This window comes from Puma concolor, chromosome D4 (assembly GCF_028749965.1).
Source record: "Puma concolor isolate L17-30 chromosome D4, mPumCon1.1.hap2, whole genome shotgun sequence".
NCBI classification, from domain to species: Eukaryota; Metazoa; Chordata; class Mammalia; order Carnivora; family Felidae; genus Puma; species Puma concolor.
In genome coordinates this window covers 32,953,403-32,975,894 of record NC_141679.1, presented here as the reverse complement: position 1 = coordinate 32,975,894, position 22,492 = coordinate 32,953,403, and the positions used below count along the sequence as shown (strand labels likewise).

The following is a 22,492-nucleotide window of genomic DNA, read 5'->3' as shown; positions in this document are numbered from 1 at the left end:
CAAGATAAAAAATTGAGGGGTATAATTTAAGAAAGCATAAGTATGTTTTAGTGAAACATTCAAAACTGTATCCATTACAATTTAGCTTCCAGTTTTTGTTGTTGTTTAAATAACCTTGTTTTTCACTTCATTTTATTTATTTTTTTATTTTATTTTATTTATTTATTTTGAGAGAGGGAGAGGCAGAGAGAAATGGAGAGAGAGAATCCCAAGGAGGCTCCATGCTTGTTAGCACAGAGCCAGACCCGGGGCTCAATCTCATGAACCATGAGGTCATGACCTGAGCCAAAATCAAGGTCAGATACTCAACCGACTGAGCCACCCAAGGTGCCCCTAGTTTCCAGTTTTTATGCAGAATAACTAAATTAGTTACATCTACTCAAAGTAGATTCTTAATATATCACCATGTCAATTATTAATTGGAACTCCGTGGTAGACAGAATATTGCCCCCACCTTCGCACCCCTACCCCCAACAACAAAGACATCCATGTCCTATTCCCTATAATTTGTAAATATGTCATCTTATATGACAAAAGGGATTTTGTGGACTGCCTGCTCTGAAATGTAGAAGACCACCTGGAAGGACATGAGAGATATCTCTAGGAGCAAAGACCTGGCTGACAGGCAGCAAAAAAATGGGAATTCAGTCCTACAACTGTAAGGAACCAAATTCATCCAACAATCTGAACAAGGGAATGGATTCTTCACTAGAATCCCAGTTAGAAATGTAGCCCTGCAAACACCCTGATTTTTGCTTAGTGAAACTAATATCAGACATACAACCTACAGGGATGGTAAGTGAGTATTGTTTTAAATCACTACTTTTATGGCAATTTGCTCTAGTAGCAATAGAAAACAAATACATTTCTCAGAGCAGCACCACCTCACCAAAATAAGGGAAGGGTGGAGACAACACCTAAAAACATCTCAAACACATGCAATCTAGTGCACTATTTACCCAAAACTGCAGTATAGCCATTGAACAATTTTGTACCTAGCAAAATTCCAGAACCAAGACAGTCATATTCCTTAACTAAATTGACTGATACAAATCAGCACAGCATGAATGGATATCCACATACCTAAGGTTTTCTCCCTCTCATAACAGATCTATGGGTGGAGAGGTATTTCTAATTTATATAGGAAGGAACAAACAAAATAAACAATTTTCCTAATGATATACGACTAGCCAGAAGAAGAGTTGGGCCTTAGATCCCTGCTTCCTCCACCACAGCGCACTACTTCTTACAGTCCCACAATCCTAGGCTCTGTCAGCTGGGATTTCAGAGGACCACTGCCCACCTCTCTTACTTGGTCACACCCCAGTCCCATTCTACATTAACAAAGAATGTGGAAACCCACCCAGGACATTTTAGCCTTGAGGAGAAACTAATCTGGCCAATACCATGAACTAGATCTGAAACTCAGAGTAAACAAGCACCAGCTAATTTTCTGATAACTGAACAGCTGTGATAGCTGACTTACTCTGTCAATGATTAAAACTGCAAGCCACAGGAGCACCTGGGTGGCTGAGTTGGTTAAGCATCTGACTTCAGCTCAGGTCATGATCTCGCGGTTTGTGGATTTAAGCCCCACATTGGGCTCTGTGCTAACAGCTCGGAGCCTGAAGTCTGCTCCAGATTCTGTGTCTCCCTCTCTCTCTGCCCCTCCCCCACTCACGGCTCTGTCTCCCAAAAATGAATAAATGTTAAAAAAAATTGTTAATAAAAAAAATAATGCAAACCATAAAATACATACCTTGCTATTACTATGGGTGTATGGCTCGGTTTCAATGTAGATCCAAGCACTACCTCTCTGTGAAAACACTGCAGGTAGCTGGCCAAGGTACATACACTGAGTTTCCTATTTTTTTTATTAGGTTTATTATAATATGAAGGATCCATAATGGGAAGAAGTAGTTCAGTTCTATTCCTTTCTAAATTACCCCTCATAAATAGAAATTACTCAGAACAGAAAAAGTCTTCTAATAGCAGGAGCTTTCCTTTTTTCATAAATCCATACAAATGGTTCCTAGGCTGCCAAAGGGCTCTACTTTTATTTTAATATATTATGTAATTTTCTAAATACACATGTAAATCAAACCTGGTGTTCTCTTCCCTGAATATATTTCTAAGTTCACAATGGTTCCACATACAAGCTTTATCAATGTGGAACGAAAAACACTCACTTATACCATGCAGTGGCCAAGATACAGCCACATAAGCTGTTATGTCATTTTCCACTAAATCTGTGTCAATTTTACACACTCCGTAAAATACACAGTTTCATTCATAGCTGCCCTCTGCCAGCCTATACCCTTGCCTTCAAAGCCATAGGAAAGAAAGCAACTTAATGTAAGCCACCATCTCTTTGAAGATGTCCTCTATTTAACACCACAGGGGAAATTAATTAAATTTAATGGAAGTTGTTTCTTGTGAATGAAAATACACAGTATGTGAACTAAATTAAATATACTGAGCAGGAAATGCAAAATTTTGTACAAATGCAATATAAAGATACATTTCTTATTAAAGTATATTCTGCATTACTTTCAAGAAATTTATTTCTGCACTAAGGGAAGTTTTAATCATTTCTTCTTACCACCCTCCCTCAACCTCTTACTATAATTTTTACAGACATTTTCATCTATAAGTAGTTGTTTTCTAAGCCATGGAACTAAATTCCATCTTTAGTCCATGTTAGGTAAAGAGCCAAGTCTTTACCTAACATGGAGCCACAGGGAGCCACTGGGAAATCTCACAAAAAAATAATTGGTGGCTTTAAGAAAGGAAGCAAACATCAGTTGCATAAAATTACCTCTCAAAGTAAACTTCTCCACAAAAATCTCAAACAGAAAACTATAGCTATAAATGATAACACATGCTATGTAAAACAAATATATCTAGTCTGAAAATAAATTACCATGGTGTGAGGCACACAGTATTAATGAAGGGAAAAAAAGTGCTGCATATGATCTTAGATTTCCCACCACAATAACCAGAATACACATTTAATTTATGCCTTATTTTTGAGGCATAACTTACCAATTTAGCAACCTTCCCATAGTCAATCCATCTGACTGTAGCAAAATTTGTAGATTCTGCACAGTTGAAACCATGATTAAAACCAGCATGGTAGCCATATGGAAAAGTAATCATAAATTCTCCAGCCTCCTGAGTGATCTGCAGGGTACAAAACATATAATATTTTCAATTATCAGACTTTCCAAATTGCAAAGACAATTAAAATATATTTCCTATTTAAAAAAAAGAAAAAAATGCCATGATATCAGAGCTATCTAGTATAAAAGAAGTTCCCCCAGAGAAACTTTAAAGACTTTTCTAAACAGGGTGTGACCTCTGGCAATGTAATTCCCTCATTCAATCCATAATCAAAGATATTTTATTTTATTTGAAGCTGTCTTTAAGTTATCCAAGTAAATTTGTTCATATTAGCAATCAATGTGCATATTTTTAATACTTTAAAAAATCATGTTACTGGAGTTATTTCACAGGACATATTTTGACTGATGTTTGTTAGAGCTAAAAAAAAACTTCAATAATGCATGCTCAACAGGCTTTACTATTAATTCTATTGCTAAAGAGTTGGTGGTATTCACCAAATTATTCTTCCATAATATTCAGAAAACATTTAATTAACTGTGTTCCATTTAATAGTAAAATTTCTATCAAAGAATTATTCAAATATGTATGTGTAAGTGCATCTTCAAATATAATTAAAGTAACTTGAATAAACCAGTCAGAGATTAAAGACCAACATGAAAAATATACTTATTCCACTCCTATTTATTAGGCTAAAGACATGGCTTTCTATAATTACCAAAACACACAAAATACACCACGAGCTGTAGAAAAATAGTAAAACAAAATTTTTTGGTGTTTTTTTTTAATTTACCTATACTATTATGGACTATCAAATTTATTATCCATGGTTAATTTTCAGTCCTAAAATGTTGAGAAATATGTGGGTATGTACATGTATGTAAACATTCAGGAGGCATACTGTATAAATAAATAACAGTTGTACACAATGCAACTCGGTTGCCATTTTAGGGATGCTAAAATGTTGTAAAAGTATTTTCTTTCCCAACAATCCTGAAATTTATCTCATCATCTTCTCCCCCATGACAGCCCAGCAGGTGTTCTATCGCAATGAGCAGCAACTCAGTTGCCACCTGGCAGGCAGAGAATGGCTATCAGTGTTCAACATGGTTCCGGTTCCATCATGAGCTACATGAGAACACAGCCTGGTTCTCTCCTTTCCTGGTCTCACTGAATTTCATTAATTATAATTGTGCTTGGAAACTATGCTTTCCCTATACTTTGTGATAAAACAAAACTCACCCTGATCACCTGTTTATAACCCTACATAGATGGGGGAAGAGGGTGCAGCTGCTGCCTTTGGAATAAGGAGACTATCTTCACTGCTCCACTGAATGCCACCTACAATCTTTTTCTACTCTACCTAGAAAATCTTGCCATGTTGAAAAAGAGCACCTGTTCCTATTGAATGGGACTCTAAATTTTATGCTTCTGTATAATTTCTAGAAACAGGTCAGTCCCAGTTTACCAAAATATAAGGCTAATTAACTGCCTTTGGTGTAATATACAGGTCAGAAAATAGAGTAGCAGAAAAGAATAAGTCACTTTTATTATAAAACTAAACAATCACCACAATTCCATATAATGAAGGAAGTTGAAAAGTGCACATGATCTAAAAGCATACATTATATTTATTAAGTACTTTTTCATATATATATATATGTACATATATATATATGATTATGTGCAAATACATTGAAAGAAGGAGGAAAATAATGTTTCTCCAAATGTGAAAGAACTGCCTAAAAAGAGGGTCGAAGTAAGGAGAAAGAATATGTTCTGTATAACATATATTATGCAAAGCCCTTTTTAGAGGTCATCTCTTTTCATCCTCATAACAGCCCTATTAAGTAGGTACTATTGTTATCATCATTTTCCAGCTAAAGAAACTGAGGCTTAGAAAAATTACATAATTTTCCCAGGTGACAGAATCAGGAATAAATTTGTGAAGTTTAATTTGGAAGCCTACACTACTCTGTCCCACGTTACATTACCATTATCAGAGAATATGTTTCTTGAGGAGCACAGAGTTATCACACATCCTTCATCAATGTAGAAAGGGAAGTGGGGGAAGTGGCAGTATTTCATATGAAAAACTGCAATTGCCAATCAGATGATGAGGCATTGGTGTCTTCAGAAGCCACAAAATGTCCCACCCTCAAGAGAGCAGAGGAGAGCCATCTGTGATTTACCAAGGAGTATTAAGAAGCCACAGCCCAGAAAGGGGTGGAGGGCACCTGCCTCCTTCTCCCCAAAGCTTGGAAAGGAGCTATGAGTTCCAAGGCCTCCATCCTGGGGAAATGAACCAATCCCACAATCCTACTACTTCACATAATCCCTTCTCCAAAGACCAGCTTGATCAATTATCTATCACCAGCCCTAAAATCATAAAAGATTTTCTATCCTTGGGAGACCCTAGTTCACTCATTCTCCTCTGTCTTCTAAAACTCCAACTTAAATAAAAGTATCTGAGCAAGCTAATGCCAACCACCTAAAAGACACACTCACTGATGATGTGTCTGAGACTAAAAAACCCAGTGCCCAGAGGTATCTGCAAGTGAGACAGAGCGCCACAGCAGCAGTGGCCCATCTCAGGGACACACCCCCCGCCCTCTGTAACAGTGGGCACTGTGACAGCGCTGCAGTTCAAGACCAGCCTCTCTCCACATCTGTGCACACCTGCCACAGTGCACATCTCAGAAGCATGCTTTTTGTCATGGGTAAGACTATGTGAGTAAAACAGTGGTGACAGCATCTCTGTGACACAAGACAAATATGTCTCATGCGTGAATATAGCTAGATGCTTTGTGCATGAGCATGGATTCCCCTCAAGCTGGAGAATGATTCCTGGTCCTTGCAAAAATTCCACTTTGAACAAAGCTGGGGATTGGGGGGTGGAATGCACTTTAAGGGCCTGAGATTAGTAAGAGGTAAAGATTTAGTCACAAGTGAAAAACTTCTGAGGTGAAAAACAGCAAAGATTATAGGAAGAAAAGTCAAATTAAAAATGAAGAAAAAAAGAAGATGAAGAGGGTATAGCTATTTATTAATGTTTCTATAAGGAGCTAATTACTAAATCCTCCTCTGAGAGGGAGCTTTTATTTATCTGGTCAAAAGTTTTTTGTTTTTGTTTTTTTTCTTCATTTTAGCTTCTTCACATAAAAGTTCTCATGCTCTGTAATAATTCTGACCCAATAACTACCCATGGACACAAAAATAGAAGAATCTAGCATGTACTGAGTCTTACAGAACTTAATCTTTAGAAATACTCCAAAGAAGCAATATCTGATTAAGTCATCAGGCAATTTTATCTATAATGAAATTTTCATTGTGCTATGTCTGAATGTGTTTAGGAGCAACATACTGGTGTCATAATCATTGACTCTAACCAAACTTCTAATAATAATTGTTTTTAAAAAATTGATCACATATATATAAATTGTTATTCATAATCACATATTGATCATATATATAATATATATAAATTATGTTATGTTTTATGTTATAAAAGACTTCAGTGTATAAGTGCTACATCTCATTTTGTTGAACGTTCTGCATTTTATTTTCAGTATTGTTATAAGTGAACTATAACCAGCATGAAATCTCTAGTAAATGTATCCTGAAATAAAAGTAACTTCAAATTAGTATTTAGACAAATAATTGCCAGGTTATAAAACATAAATCTGAATTTTCCTACCCACATCCTAAAATTCATATTTGAAGTCAAGCTTGTGTTACACTTGTCTTAAATATAAATACTACACACACGAAATGAAATGTTAAAGAGTAATACTAATATACCTTGTCAAAGGGAATACCATACTTCTTCAGTACTGAGGGAGATATCAGTGTCATCTTGTGGCGAAGAAATGCATCACACCCTTGAGAACTGCTTGGGAAAAAACCTAAATGGAAATAATAAATACAAGTAGTAACATGTCAATTATGATAAAATTTCGGATAGGTTTTGTAAACCTTACGTTCTAGTATTCTCACAGAATGACAGCTTTATGCAAATAGAGACTAACTCCACCATCAAAAAAACCTCCGGTTCTAAAAATTAGAGTCAGAATTCTTAAAAACTAAGGAATACATATGTATATCACTAAAGGTAGACCTTCTTACAAAAAGAGCTCCCAAAATTATTTTCATAACATATAAGATTACTAAGCCTTACAAATTTTTTTTTTTATTTTTTTAATGTTTATTTATTTATTTTTTGACAGAGAGACAGAGCATGAGCGGGGGAGAGGCAGAGAGAGAGAGGGAGACACAGAATCCGAAACAGGCTCCAAGCTCTGAGCTGTCAGCACAGAGCCCGACGCAGGGCTCGAACTCAGACTGGGAGATCACGACCTGAGCCGAAGTCCGATGCTAAACTGACTGAGCCACTCAGGTGCCCCAAGCCTTACAAATTTAAATGAACACATTTTAATTCAACCTGCCTTGTAACTGATGAATGTGCAAAGTAATAAAGCTGATTAGGAAGGTAAATACGCATTTTCATAAAGAAATCTCTCATTTTAAAAAGGCTCCTAGAAGTGATCATTCCAGATACACTTGTCCCAATGCCTGGCAAAGAACAGAAACACAGCAGTTTCCCACCTTTCTGTGTTTCTTTTTGATCAATTTAAAACAGTTAACTGCTAGTGTAGATAATGCTGCTATAAACACTGGGGTGCACGGATCCCTTTAAATTGGTATTTTTGTGTTCTTTGGGGAAATTTAACTCATATCTGGAATCTAAGAAAGAAAACAAAAAGCAAAGGGAAAAAAGAGAGAGAGAGAGGCAAACCAAGAAACAGACTTTTAACTATGGAGAACAAACTGATGGCTACCAGAGGGGAGGTGGGTGGGGACATGCATGAAATAGATGAGGGGGATTAAGGAGGGCGCTTGTTGTGAGGAGCACTGGGTGAAAGTGTTGGATCACAATACTGTACACGTGAAACTAATATTACACTGTACATTAACTAACTGGAATTTAAATTAAAACTAAAAAAAAAAAAAGGTTAGCTGCTATCAATTTCCTGAACCAACTTCCTGGCCAGCACCAGTCAAATGCTTGGACACCTGCTCCACCAGCCTGTGTGGGAGCAATGTTTTGAGGAGTCCCTTAAGTGAGGAAGCTTAACATGCAGCAACCCTTTCACTCAACAGTATATTACAGACCAAAACAGAGTCGTTTTTTTCTGCCACTGACTCCATCCCTGCAGTGCTGAGGCAGACTCTCATGAATTCAGCTATGCTAAGCTAGAGGAAAATGAGCATGCATGACCCTGGCTCTTCACCTTCCTCAGTCATAGGGAAACACAACCATGGCAAAGAGAGTGGGAAAGCAAGAAGGGAAAGGCACACATGGAAAGACAGAGAAGAATCCGAGACAGAGAACCCAGACAGAAAACAGAACTCACCAGGAAAACAAGGGATGCACATGAGTAAAGCGGGAAGAAGCAAAGATGCTGTTTAACTCCTCCACTACCAAAATGAAGAGAAAGCCACTGGAAATGCCAGTTATCTAACTCTGCTTCAACACACAAATAGGTCAAGCATGTGACGAATCTGACAAAAGGATTACCAGTATTCATTAACTCCATGAACCATTTTAACCTCATGGAAGTATCTCACAAGAATATTTTTAAAGTAAATAAGACTTTATTGATGCTACCGTGTAGTATGTGCTCATCAGAAGGAAATAAATCAGCCAGCCAAGAAATAGTCATTAGGTTATAAGGAACCATCTGCAAAAAGGCAGCATGTACTGCTTAAACATCTGCCCTTGAATTTTTTAAGTAGTTGGAAATATTAAAAAGTATATGCCAAAGGAAACAACAGAACTATTACTATTCCCTATAATACCAATGAGAATAAAAAGAATAATTTTGCCCTATATGGTCATTTGATGCAGCCCTTTGTTTATGGTTAATACTTATTATACATAAGTAGAAAATAAAACTTTATACCAAATAAGCAACCCAATGAAAAAATGCAGACTTCAGAGAATGAAGAGAAAATACCACACTAGTGTAATGGCCATATCTACACAATATGAAGTCCTGAGTCCTACACCACCGACAGTAAAGCACAGCAAAGTTGTCCCCAAACGCACAACCCATGGAAACATTTTAATATTACAATTCAAGTGGATTTAGCAAACTTTTCGAATCTGTAACTTTGTGCATCCTAAATGAATTGAGTTTTAAATTAAAATCAATGAAGAAAGAGGAGTCTATTTAATTTTCTTTTGATATGGATTTATAATCAGGGCCTGAACAATGTGGTGACTGGTCATAAGTTAATTTAAATTGGAAAACCACGGGAGGAAGGTAATTTACAGTATATTAAAAAACTTGAATTGGTTTAGAATTTATATTTACAACAGTCTATCAAAATTATATTTCACATCACTGAAAAACACCTCGTAAACAGCACAATTTATGTTCAAAGCATGTAACTCAAAATGAATTTTACCTCAAAATATCTACAGCAGTACATAGCTTATTCCACAGTGTATGAAAAGTATGTTATGTAACATATAAGCAAGCCAATATAATCAGAATACTTATAGATACAAGATGGTATTTTTAAAAACTCAGAGCAATGCTGGCTGAAGAAATGCTACTATCTTTCATAATTAGTTTAAAAAATGCTTTGGAATCACCTACATAAAAAAAAACTCTCTGATATAAAAGATAACATTAGGGTAAAAAATTCAACTTAAGACAAGTTGAGTTTTTCAAGAGTCACAAAGAAAAGAAAAAAGTGTTAAAATTTTTGCAAATAAGTTCTTTAAAATATGCCTTTCAGAAGCATTTTTTTCTACTCTAGTATTTGCTTTCTTGATGTTAAAGTTCTGAATAATTTATTTGGAAGAAGTGGTCTCTAAAAGTTATATTTTAATGTCACTACTATAACATTCCATAAAATTTTCTAGTTTACCAGTCACACTCTTTTCATGATCTTGGAAATCAAGAAGTTCCAACAAGAAAAAACTTCTACACTGACCCTTCAATGATCTAAGAGTAGAAACAGCAGTTAGCATCCCACTGCCACGCCTCACACCCATCTTCACCAGCTAATATGCTAGGTGTAGAACACAAAGAATAAACCTGCCACATCTTTCTGCAGCAACTACTTTTGTCACATTAGGTCACCTGGCTTATTCTTACATAAAAATAAACATATTAGGTAGGGGAGCAAGACACAAAATCTGCATGAGTGTTGTGGGGTAGTGAGGTTTTACTCTTTTCTCCTACAGGGATATTTTGGTAAGAATATTTGAGAGGCAGACTACAAGACATGAACTATGCTATGGGATTTTTGTATAAACCTTATCCAATGCCCTCTTACAGATGCTTGACACACAAGCTTACTTGAGCACCAACTTTCCTCTCTCCTTTACCACTCTGAATGAACACACACCTTTTCACTGGTATTAAATAGCAAAGCTAAGTTTTAGACCAAAGATCTAATTGTTTGAAATATTTAAAGCCACCCTCACCTTGTCCACATGGCCAGCAAAACAAGAGAGAATAGCAGTTGTTAAGAACTCGCTGAGTCTTACTGAGACATGGATTCTAAACACAACTTCAACACTCATGTAGCTTTGAACAGTCGTGTAATCTCTCAGCTCCTCAGTTTCCCTGTCTGTACAATTAGGATGCTATTATTATCTTCCTCACTGGATTCTTTTTTTCCAGCTTTATTGAGATATAACTGACATGTAACATTGTATAAGTTCAAGGTATCAGAGTAAGAATTTGATTCATGTATATACTGTGAAATGATTACCACAATAAGTTTAGTTAATATCCATCACTTCATACAGTTACAGTTTTTTGTAATGATAAATGATTTTAATGATACAGTTATAATGTCATAAATTTTATCATATCATAATCATAAGTGATATATCATAAATGACAATGATACAGTTTTTGGATATGATAAAAACTTTTAAAATCTACTCTTTTAGCAACCTTCACATATACAATATTAACTATAGCCACCATACTGTACAGTACATCTCCAAAACTTATTCTTCTTAGAACTTTTAAGTTTGTACCTTTTGACCACCTTAACTCATTTTCCTTACCCACCATGTCTGTGAACCACCACTAAAATCTGTTCTCAGTATCTGTATGTTCAGTTTTTTTAGATTCCACATGTGAGATCATCTAGTATTTGTCTTTCTCTGTCTGACTTATTTCACTTAGTGTAACAACTCAAGATTCATCTATGTTGTTACAAATGGTAGAATTTCCTTCTTATGGCTGAAATTCCATTGTCTTCACATGTAACACATTTGCTTTATCCATTCAAATGTCAATGGACACTTAGATTGTTTCTATATCTTGGCTACTGTGAATAATGCTTCAATGAACATGAGAGTGGAGAGATCTCTTCCAAACAATGATTCCTTTTCATATATATCCAAAAGAGGAATTGTTGGATCATACAGTAGTTATAAATTTAATTTTTTTAAGTTTGTTTATTTTATTTTGAGAGAGAGAGAGAGAGAGAGAAAGAAAGCAGGGGAGGAGCAAAGAGGAAGAAGGAGAGAGAAAATACCAAGCAGACTCTGGGTTGTCAAGAGCCCAATGCAGGGCTCAAACTCGCAAAATGTGAGGTCATGATGTGAGCCGAAACCAAGAGTTGGATGCTTAACTGACTGAGCCACCCAGGCGCCCCCTATCTTAAAATGTTTTGAAGAAACTCCATACTGTTTCCTACAATGGCTGTCCTCACTGGATCATTACGGGAAACCAAAAGGATAATGCACAAACAACTTAGCTATAGTCAAAAGGTAGAAGCAACCTATGTGTCTGTCCATCAACTGATAAATGGATGAACAAAAAGTGTTAATATTCACACAATGAAAAATTACTCAGCCATAAAAAAGAATTAAATGCCCATACACACTATAAAATGGAAAATATGATAAGTGAAAGAAGCCAGATACAAAACGTCACATATTGTATCATTCCATGTATACTGAAATATTCTGAATATGTAAATTCCTAGAGAGAAAGCACATTAGTGGTTGTCAGGGACGAGGGAGAAGTGGGAGGGAACAGAGAACGACTGATTAATAGATACAGGCTTTCCATTTAGGGTGATGAAATTTTCTTGGAACTTGATAGAGATGATGATTACACAATAAGAATATACTAGGGGTGCCTGGGTGGCTCAGTCAGCAGAGCATCTGACTCTTGATCTCAGGGTTGTGAGCACAGGCCCCACATTGGGCATGGAGCCTACTTTAAAAAAAAAAAAAGAATATATTAAATGCCACTGAATTGTGCACTTCAAATTAATAGTTTGTTTTATGTTATGTGAATTTTACTTCAATTTAAAAAAAAAAAACTTGTTGGCACAAAAAACCATAAAACACCTAGGAATAAACCTAACCAAAGAGGTGAAAAATCTACACAATGAAAACTATACAAAGCTTATGAAAGAACTTGAAGAACACACAAAAAAAGTAAAAATAGTCCATGCTCATGGATTGGAAGAACAAATATTGTTAAAATGTTGATACTACCCAAAGCAATCTACATAGTCAATGCAATCCCTATCAAAATAGCAGCAGCATTCTTCACAGAGCTAGAACAAACAATCCTAAAATTTGTGTGGAACCAGAAAAGATTCCGAACAGCCAAAGCAATCCTGAAAAAGAAAACCAAAGCTGGAGGCATCACAATCCCGGACTTCAAGATGTATTACAAAGCTGTAATCCTCAAGACAGTATGGTACTGGCACAAAAACACTCAGATCAATGGAACAGAACACAGAGCCCAGAAATGGACCCACAAACATATGGTCAACTAATCTTTGACAAAGCAGGAAAGAATATCCAATGGAATAAAGACAGTTTCTTCAGTTAATGGTGCTGGGGAAACTGGACAGTAACATGCAGAAAAATGAACCTGGACCACTTTCTTATGCTATACACAAAAATAAACTCAAAATGGATGAAAGACCTAAATGTAAGACAGGAAGCCATCAAAATCCTCGAGGAAAAAGTAGGCAAAAACCTCTTTGATCTTGGCCGCAGCAACTTCTTACTCAACACGCCCCTGGAGGCAAGGGAAACAAAAGCAAAAATGAACTACTAGGACCTCATCAAAATAAAAAGCTTCTGCACAGCGAAGGAAACAATAAGAAAAACTAAAAGGCAACTGACGGAATGGGAGAAGATATTTGCAAATGACATATAAGATAAAGGGTTAGTATCAAAAATCTATAAAGAACTTACCAAACTCAATACCTAAAAACAAATAATCCAGTGAAGAAATGGGCAAAAGACATGAACAGACACTTCTCCAAAGAAGACATCCAAATGGCTAAAAGACACATGAAAAAAATGTTCAACATCATTCATCATCAGGGAAATACAAATCAAAACCACAATGAAATACCACCTCACACCAGTCAGAATGGCTAAAATTAACAACTCAGGCAATAACAGATGTTGGCAAGGATGCAGAGAAAGAGAATCTTTTTTGCACTGCTGGTGGGAATGCAAACTGGTGCAGCCACTCTGGAAAACAGTATGGAGATTCCTCAAAAAACTAAAAATAGAACTAACCTACAACCCAGCAATTGCACTACTAGGTATTTATCCAAGGGATAGAGGTGTGCTGTTTCGAAGGGGCACATGCACCCCAATGTTTATAGCATCACTATCAACAATAGCCCAAGTATGGAAAGAGCCCAAGTGTCCATAGACAGATGAATGGATAAAGAAAATGTGGTATATATACACAACGGAATATTACTCGGCAATCAGAAAGAATGAATCTTGCCATTTGCAACTACATGGATGGAACTGGAGGGTATTATATTAAGCAAAATTAGTCAGTCATACAAAGACAAATATCATGACTTCACTCATATGAAGTCTTTAAGATACAAAACAGATGAACATAAGGGAAGGGAAGCAAGAAGAATATAAAAACAAGGAGGGGGACAAAACATAAGAGACTCTTAAATACAGAGGTCAAACTGAGGGTTGCTGCAGGGGTTGTGGATGGGGGGATGGGCTAAATGGGTAAGGGACATTAAAGAAAACACTTGTTGGGTTGAGCACTGGATGTTATACATAGGGGATGCATCACTGGAATCCACTCCTGAAATCATTATTGCACTACATGCTAACTAACTTGGATGTAAATTTAAAAATAAAAATGAAGTATGTAAGACATACTCAGCAAACAGTAAAGAAAGAAAGAAAGAAAGAAAGAGAAAAGAAAGAAAAGAGAAGAAAAGAAAAGAAAAGAAAAGAAAAGAAAAGAAAAGAAAAGAAAAGAAAAAAAGGGAGAAAAAAACTTGTTAGTATACTTGACACAGTAAATTTCAGTAAATAGTAACCATTCTTTTTATCCCTATTACTCATTTAAACAATACTGACTCTAGTCACCATGTTAGTTCAATGAATCTTCCTTTTCCACTATCTCTGCAGCCTGCTAGCTGAGAAGGGGGAATCACAGTCCCAAGAGATCTAGAGAGCTGACTGGGGGTGTTTTCATGAAAAGTCAATGGTTACAAAGCTTTAAAAACTGTCTCATTTCCAGGGTACCTGGGTGGCTCAGTCAGTTGGGCATCTGACTCTTGATTTCGGCTCAGGTCATGATCTCACAGTTTGTGAATTTGAGTCCCGCATCAGGCTGTGCACTGACAATGTGGAGCTTGGATTCTCTATCTCCCCTTCTCTCTGCCCCTCCCTCACTCATCCCCCCTCCCCCCGCCCCAAATAAGCAACCGTCAAAAAAAAAAGGTTAAAAAAAACTGTATCATTCTCTTGGGCCTTCTGACCTAAACCTAACAGTTCTAGTCACAAGTAACAAACTTCTTCCCCAAAAAGGAATTCTAACAGTCAAGCACAACCTGAGTTAAACCATATGGATTCAATTTTAACTTTGTATTCACCTGTAGATTCTTCCAATTGTTCTCTAACTCTATTGTTTTAAAATTAAACATCAACATTCAGCCTGGATTCCAAATTAACACTCACAGGTGAGCTCTAATGTAAAAACCCTATACAACTAGAAAGACCAGACTGAGAAGACAATCACTTATTTCACACTCCAAGCTATGGATATTGGTAAGGACAACCATTTTACAACTTATTTCCCCCATACCAACTCCTGTCCACAAGTAACACATTAGGGTTTCTGTGACAGGTAAATCAATGAACTCCCAATGAAATGGTATCTGATTTCGAGGTATAAAAAAAAAAAAAAAAAACTGGAAGAATAGTTTGGGAAAACAAACTAAGTTTCCAATGAGCAAAACAGTTTAAATATATATTTCAAGAAGAATCAACTCTTGTGGTTATAGCATCCAAGAGAAGGGAAGAGCAATAATACAAACTTATAATAGGCTGCTTAAACAACTTGATTTATATGATCTATACCTCATTTATACTATCTACAAAGATAGGACCCTACCAGATGCCAATTCCTTAATAAAATAAAGACAATATTTTTGTTTGTTTTTTAAGATACTTTACAGTGGTAAGCAAGCAACGATGGTCTTTGGAACATTCTTTCAGCCCAAACATGTTAGAGGATAAAAATGTAGTATGATAAAAAGCATGTACTCCAGAGCTCCCAACAAAGCCCTAAAGCCCAAAAAGTATCCCATAATAACCTTTGCTAAGACTAATAAAGTACTGTGGGTGGCTCAGTCAGTAAAGCATCTGACTTCGGCTCAGGTAATAATCTCGCAGTTTGTGAGTTCGAGACCTGCATCGGGCTCTGTGCTGACAGCTCAGAGCCTGGAGCCTGCTTCAGATTCTGTGTCTTCCTCTCTCTCTGCCACTCCTCCACCTGTTCTCTGTCTCTCTCTCTCAAAAATAAATGAACATTAAAAATTTTTAAAAAAAAAAGACGAACAAAATACTGCTAGGAGTTGTGCAGCATGGGTAGTGCAGAATCCTGTAAGTCCTCTCAAGGACCAGGTTGCATCCATTAAATACAATGTCCAGTATCCAATGGAAAAATGATCATATGTGAGAAGCATTATTCTAAGTGAAAGAAGACAAAGGAGTCTACATACTGTAAAATTCTATTTTTAGGGACAGAAATCAGATTAATGGTTGCCAATGGCTGTGGGGAGGGATTATCTGGGAAATGGCACAACAGAACCTTTTCAGGGAATTGGATATGATCTGTATCTTGATGATGGTGGTAATTACACCACTGTACATATTTGTCAAAACTCACTGAACTGTATATTTAAAGGGAGTCACTTTTGCTGTAAGCACATCATACCTCAATTAATCTGACCTCCCAAAATAATCATTAAATGTTTTTAAATTGTTTTAGAGATAGAGCAGATCTACTCTAAAAATGTATTCTTTCCTTCAGATAAAAATTTCTCCAAACTGTCCATTGGTTTATATTTTCTAGCACATTGGCTGTTACAAAGGAATTCCTTTTATTTTCTTTCTTAATTTTTTTAATGTTTATTTATTTTTGACAGAGAGAGAGAGAGAGACAGAGCATGAGCGGGGGAGGGGCAGAGAGAGGGAGACACAGAATCCGAAGCAGGCTCCAGGCTCTGAGCTGTCAGCACAGAGCCCGATGCAGGGCTTGAACCCACAGACTGCGAGACCATGACCTGAACCGAAGTCAGACGCTAAACCGACTGAGCCACCCAGGTGCCCCACAAAGAAATTCCTTCTAAATTCCAATCTCATATGACAAACTAAACCCATAATGTTGCTATTAAATCACCAAAGTTTGAGCCTTGGAAAAAGATTAAAAATCAAAGTTTAGTAACTATTACTATGGATTTGAGAACACTACTTTGGAGAAGTTTAAATTAGTTATTAGTCAGGAAGGAAAGGATGAAGGGAAGAAAGGAATGAGGAAAGATGAAGAAATCAGACATGTAGAATATATGCCCACATTAGCAACAGATTTTAAGATAATTTAATTTAAATATAATTGAAATTTACCCAAGTATGCTTTGATAGAGTTTTTATAATGGTTTTTGCAATATTCATATGACTAACAGGCTTGAAAATATATAGCAACCATACAAACAAATGGTAAGGAAAAGAATACAGAAAAAGGATATAGAAGGATTCAATTAATTTGACTTCTGTGAGAAGTGCTTTTAGATAGATGTATTAAATTTACACATGAAATTTCTTAACAACTTTATTAATGAAAAGAACCAATGAGCTACAGTATGTGGGAAAAAACTTGGTACTTTTTACCCACATCCCTACCTAAAATATCAAGTTTAGAGGTTTAAGCTACAGTTGACCTCTCTGTGCTTGCTACCATTTAATTTGGATTAGGTAGAAAATTATCACACTGCATGGTTCACCCACCTCTAAGCGTCTCATAATCTATCAAAACAGGCTTCACTCTGCTTTAAGTGTCCCATGACCCACCAACATCACTACTAGTAGAGACAGAACTCCATGGAGCACTCCAGAGGAGCACCAGGAGATATTCATGCTGATCATGGTCTTGAGAAGGATGGTGAGTCTCCTAAACAATCACCTTATTTTATCTCCTGAACACAGTACACTATGTAATAGTCAAGTTTTTTCCAGTTCAAGCTGGCTGTCAGAACATTTAAGGTTCAAATTTCTACCCAACTTAACAAGTATATAGGTCATTACATATGGTTTCTTATTGCATTCCTAAGACCACATTGTTTCAGATCCCACTTCTGTCCCCTTGACATGACACATGGACCACACAGGCATAGATCAAGGACTCCCCAGGCCAAGTACTTTGAGCTCAAACAGGTCATAGTCAAGCTAACCAGAATTTTCCTGGCTCAGCTTCCATCACGCAGAATCAAAGTACTCTTAATTTCCCTCCATAGTAACTCCTCCCTGACAGCTGACATTCCCTTCCCGAATTCTTCCTTCCCATTCTCTGCTGTCACTTTTTAGAAAATTGTCTTCCATCCTACATTCAAATTATGCTAGCTTGGTGTATGTTATGTATCATTTCCCAATGTCTAAAATCCTTCTAGGAACATAGCTGGGTATAAAATATTCAGATATATTAAACATGGACAGTGATATCTGACATCAAATTATGAGGAAATTAAGTTTAGAGCCTGTTGCACCATTCTTAATGTAACTCAGCTGATAGAAAGATGAAAATAACATACCCTGACATACCACACATTGATCTCCATGCCTAAGGCATGAGTTAGGCATGAAGGCAGAGAGTATATCACTGAACTTCATTTTTTATGGCTTAGGGGGTCCCTTAAAATTGACTATTTACACACAGGGGTGTTTTTATTTATTAGTCTTTCAAAACGAGGCATTTTAATGTGATATTTTCAGATCATTAGCTAAATGAATGCTTAAGGGAATAATGTATTTATGATTTGGAGATCTGATAAAAGTATATTTTCCTAATTCCAAGACAGAGGCATGAGAACAGATCAATTTAGAATCTGTTCATAAAACTAACATGACTTGTTATTTATTGCTGCTCTTCTAGTCTCTTGACAGCAGGTTCACAATCTCTTCAGGCCAAACCCTCTGAAGGGATTTAAAGATGGCTTCCCAGAAATCCATATAAATGACCAATTTTGAGTATAATTTCAGAGTCCACAGACTGCCTGTATCCCACCCACAAGACCCTTCTGCAATCAGGCTAAGGCTCTCTGCTCCACAGGCTTAAATTTAAGGCTACTAGTCATTAAAACACACACAACCCCAAATTTTTAAAAACTAACTGTTAAAAAAAGCAAATTAATCCTTCATAACAATGACTCTTCTGTTCTTTTTTGCTAAATGTTGTTTTAATAAGTCACAACTAAAATACTTGCTACAAGTAAGTATAAGAATCAATTTACTCACTTCTACCACACTGTCATCTGAAACAAGATTCCTGCTGATCATTCATACTTCCAAACTCAGATGCACAAAGCCCTAACTCACATATTCTTTTCCCAGTAACCAATATTTTGACCACAGTAAGTCATCTTCAATTTTTTTTAACGCTGGCATTTTATTCACAACAAAAAACTAATGGACTACAGTCCTTCACAAAAACTTTTAGTCATTCCCAATTTATTTTAATCCATATGTTGCTTAACTCAATAGAACAGTAAAGATATTGTCTTATTTCTAAAATAGATGAGATTTTGATGATCTAAAAAGTGAAAATGTTCAAAACTGTCATTCATGATTTAACATTATATCTCTATTCTCCTTTATATCTTTCATTCAGTTGTATCAAACCAAAAATTAGAAAGAATGTAATGGCATTACAGGCAAACATAACAAGTATAAGAATTGCAACAATTCACTTGAGTTTTTTTTTATTATACTTACATCTACATAATATTGGGGGAAAAGCTATATAAACGAGAAAGCAGCTGAAGGGCAAAATCAAATCCTGGCTTTATTAGATGCAGGCTTAATGTCTTCCAGATAAAATATTTGTAGGTGCCACAGTCAATCAAGATTTCAATGGAAACCAAAGATGAAAGCATTCATGCATAAAAGGCAAGTGTGATAATTATGATGTGCAGACAAGATAATGGAAAATATCCCAGGCTGCTTTTCATTTTATGTATCAAGTGCTGCCTTGACCTAGACATCCTATAATGTTCCATCACATTTACTGCATTATTTTATCATTTTAATTATTTAGCAGAATTCAATTAATTTGGCTGGCATCTGGTCAGTGGATGGGATTCCTCTACTATCTATTGGGTCTTTTCCCTGTGTCATTTCTCAAAATAATCCTGCAAAACAGTTCTGAACAAACATGCGATTGATTTAAAATTCTTGTTCATCCTTCAAGTTTATTAACCTCTTACTGATTAAACAAATGGCACCCACTTTCCTAGAATGTCATTTTCAGACAGTTTATGTCAAAGCATTCACAATTTATAGCAGAAATTTTAGTGTGTGACTCTATACTGTAAAGTTTACATTGGCTCCATTTTAAAAGTTTTCTGGTGGTGAGGCAAACAGAAAATGGTGGAATAATTATTATAGGGAAGAGGATAGCTCAGCATACAGATTTAGCACAAAGTTCACTGCCTGTGTATTTAAGGATTATGATAATCATTTTCTCAGCTATGTCTAATCTATTATCCAGAACCAGGACTCATCCACCTTAATATTCATGAAAATAGTCCCTAACAAAGTTCAAGATTTCAGTTACATTGCTATTATTACTACAATGTATTACATTATAAAAACACTAAGACTTTATAGTTATTAGCCTGCCAAAATTATAATAATGCTTCTGACAAATGTGATACTGTAACTGTTCCTTCTAATACTTTTCTATAATTTGGGGGGAAAGTAACTTTTAGATATCATTAACAAGTTCTGTTCAAAACTGTCAAGTCAATGAAAGGGATTTTTCAGTGTCCCCATTTCATTATCAAATGAAAACATACATAATGCAAGAACAAAAATCCTTTCCTACTAAAAGGCAAACCTAAAACAGCAATAAAACAGATCAGCACCTGACTAAAAGGACAATGGTCACTGAGGATTCGATCCTGGATAAAAGCAGAATGTCTTAGGCTAGTTGTCACTCAAATGGAACTCCACTTTCCCCTAGAAACAAGTCACTACCAGTCTACTTCTTCCTTGGTCAAGGAAAACAGATGAGGTTGGCAGTGGGTGAATATGATTCTCCTCCCTTGTATTAACAGATATGGCAAGTTTTTTTCTGTCCTAAACACAGAAAAGAAAAGAGGAAAGCACCTTCTGTGATACAAGTGGGTACACAATGAAACCATTAATAGAGTTCTTCATTCTGGCCCATATGAAGTTGGACAAAGCCACAAAAAATAAAAATTCAAGTTCCACTAAGGTATGTTTAAATTTGCCAGTCTAAGGGGTGACTGGGTGGCTTAGTTGGTTGAGTGTCCGACTTCAGCTCAATTCATGATGTCGCAGTTTGTGAGTTCAAGCCCCGCGTCAGGCTCTGTGATTGAAAGCTCAGAGCCTGGCGCCTGCTTCAGGTTCTGTGTGTGTGTGTCTCTCTCTCTACCCCTCCTCTGCTTGCACTCTGTCTCTGTCTCTGTCTCTCTCTCAATAAATAAACATAAAAAAAAACTTGACAGTCTAAGAAGGCATATACCCTCATGTTTATCTGCTTATGTCATCTTCATACTTCCATAAGAGTAACCCCAAACCCAGGGTGCCAAATCAGGAGTCAGAAAGAGATTTAACACAACCCTTTGGTGAAATGATAGGACAACATGAAAAGTACTCATAAAATACCTGCACCCTGATATGCAGCATCAGTACTCTTTGGAATTCATCTCAAGAGTGTAACTTTAAAAAAGGAAAAACAGGGGTGTCTGGGTGGCTCAGTCAGTTGAGCATCCGACTTTTGCTCAGGTCATGATCTCACAGTTCATGAGTTCAAGCCCCACATTGGGTTCTGTGCTGACAGCTCAAAGCCTGGAGCCTGCTTCAGATTCTGTGTCTCCCTCTCTCTGTCTCTCTGCCCCTCCTTTGCTCGCACTTTGCACTCTATCTCTCTCTAACATAAACATTTTTTTTTAATTTTAATAATAAAAAAGGGAAAAATATTATTAGCACAATGTTAAATAAGTTATATATATGTATATATGTATTAAAAATTATATAAAAGAGAAAAAATTGGAAATAATCAAAATAGCTAAGTGCAATTACTTGATGAACTACTAAGCAGCCAACTAAAATAATCATAAAGACTATGCAACAGGAAAAAATATTCACACAGTAATGTGAAAAAAAATTTAATTGTTCTATTAGAAAAACACTCAAATCTTAAAAAGAGTAAAACTAACCAAGTTAGATTCCACACTGTAAAAATACCTCAAAAACAAATAATCTGTCTAGATGAGAAACATAGAAAGCAAGTTTACCTTGAGCTAGTCTTTCAAGTCGTTTTCCATGTTCCGGGGGTATTGCATACCTAAAATTTTAAACATAAATAAAAATTTTAGTTTTATAACTTCTTAGTATCCTAAGACAATGTCATGTAAAACAAAAACAAAAACAACAATGCCAAATTCCATTTAGACATACTGAAATTAGAAAACTAATCACAGAGTCATATCCCTTAAACACTAGACAGAAGAAAAATAAACTTAACCACCTATTTCAATACCCCAGCTCACCATCCCAACCACATTTTACAAATTAGGGAACAAAGGCCCAAGGCCAGTAAACTACTTGGAGAAGGGAGGCAGTTAGCCACAGCAGGAAGACTAGAACCTCTTTTCCAACACTCACAGCACCCCAGAAATCCAGGGCTATTTTTGGTTGTATGTTTTATGTTTTGTTGTTGGTTAGTTTGGCCTTTGTTTTTAAGAAGACCTAGGTTGCTGTGCTTTTTTTAACCTTTTAAAATGTTTT

The 22,492-nt window shown here is 36.2% G+C and overlaps 1 protein-coding gene and 1 long non-coding RNA gene across 23 annotated transcripts in view; one reads left to right on the top strand and one right to left on the bottom strand.

Moving 5' to 3' along the window:
• The window catches only part of KDM4C (lysine demethylase 4C), a 440,224-nt gene that overhangs the window by 303,000 nt on the left and 114,732 nt on the right, over positions 1-22,492 (bottom strand). For all 21 annotated transcript variants that reach the window (XM_086685236.1, XM_086685237.1, XM_086685231.1 and 18 more), the window contains 3 exons: positions 22,000-22,049; positions 6,925-7,028; positions 3,046-3,183 (listed from right to left, as the gene is read on the bottom strand). In XM_086685236.1, the coding sequence (XP_086541362.1) occupies positions 3,046-3,183; positions 6,925-7,028; positions 22,000-22,049 (292 nt within the window). The remainder of the gene's footprint in view (positions 1-3,045; positions 3,184-6,924; positions 7,029-21,999; positions 22,050-22,492) is intronic.
• The window catches only part of LOC147574803 (uncharacterized), a 68,409-nt gene continuing 51,681 nt past the window's right edge, over positions 5,765-22,492 (top strand). Inside the window, exons 1-2 of one of the 2 annotated variants that reach the window (XR_015243541.1) lie at positions 5,765-5,843; positions 17,501-17,624. This is a non-coding gene — a long non-coding RNA (uncharacterized LOC147574803). Of the gene's footprint in view, positions 5,854-17,500; positions 17,625-22,492 lie in introns of both variants that reach the window. The other variant, XR_015243542.1, reaches the window with a different exon arrangement.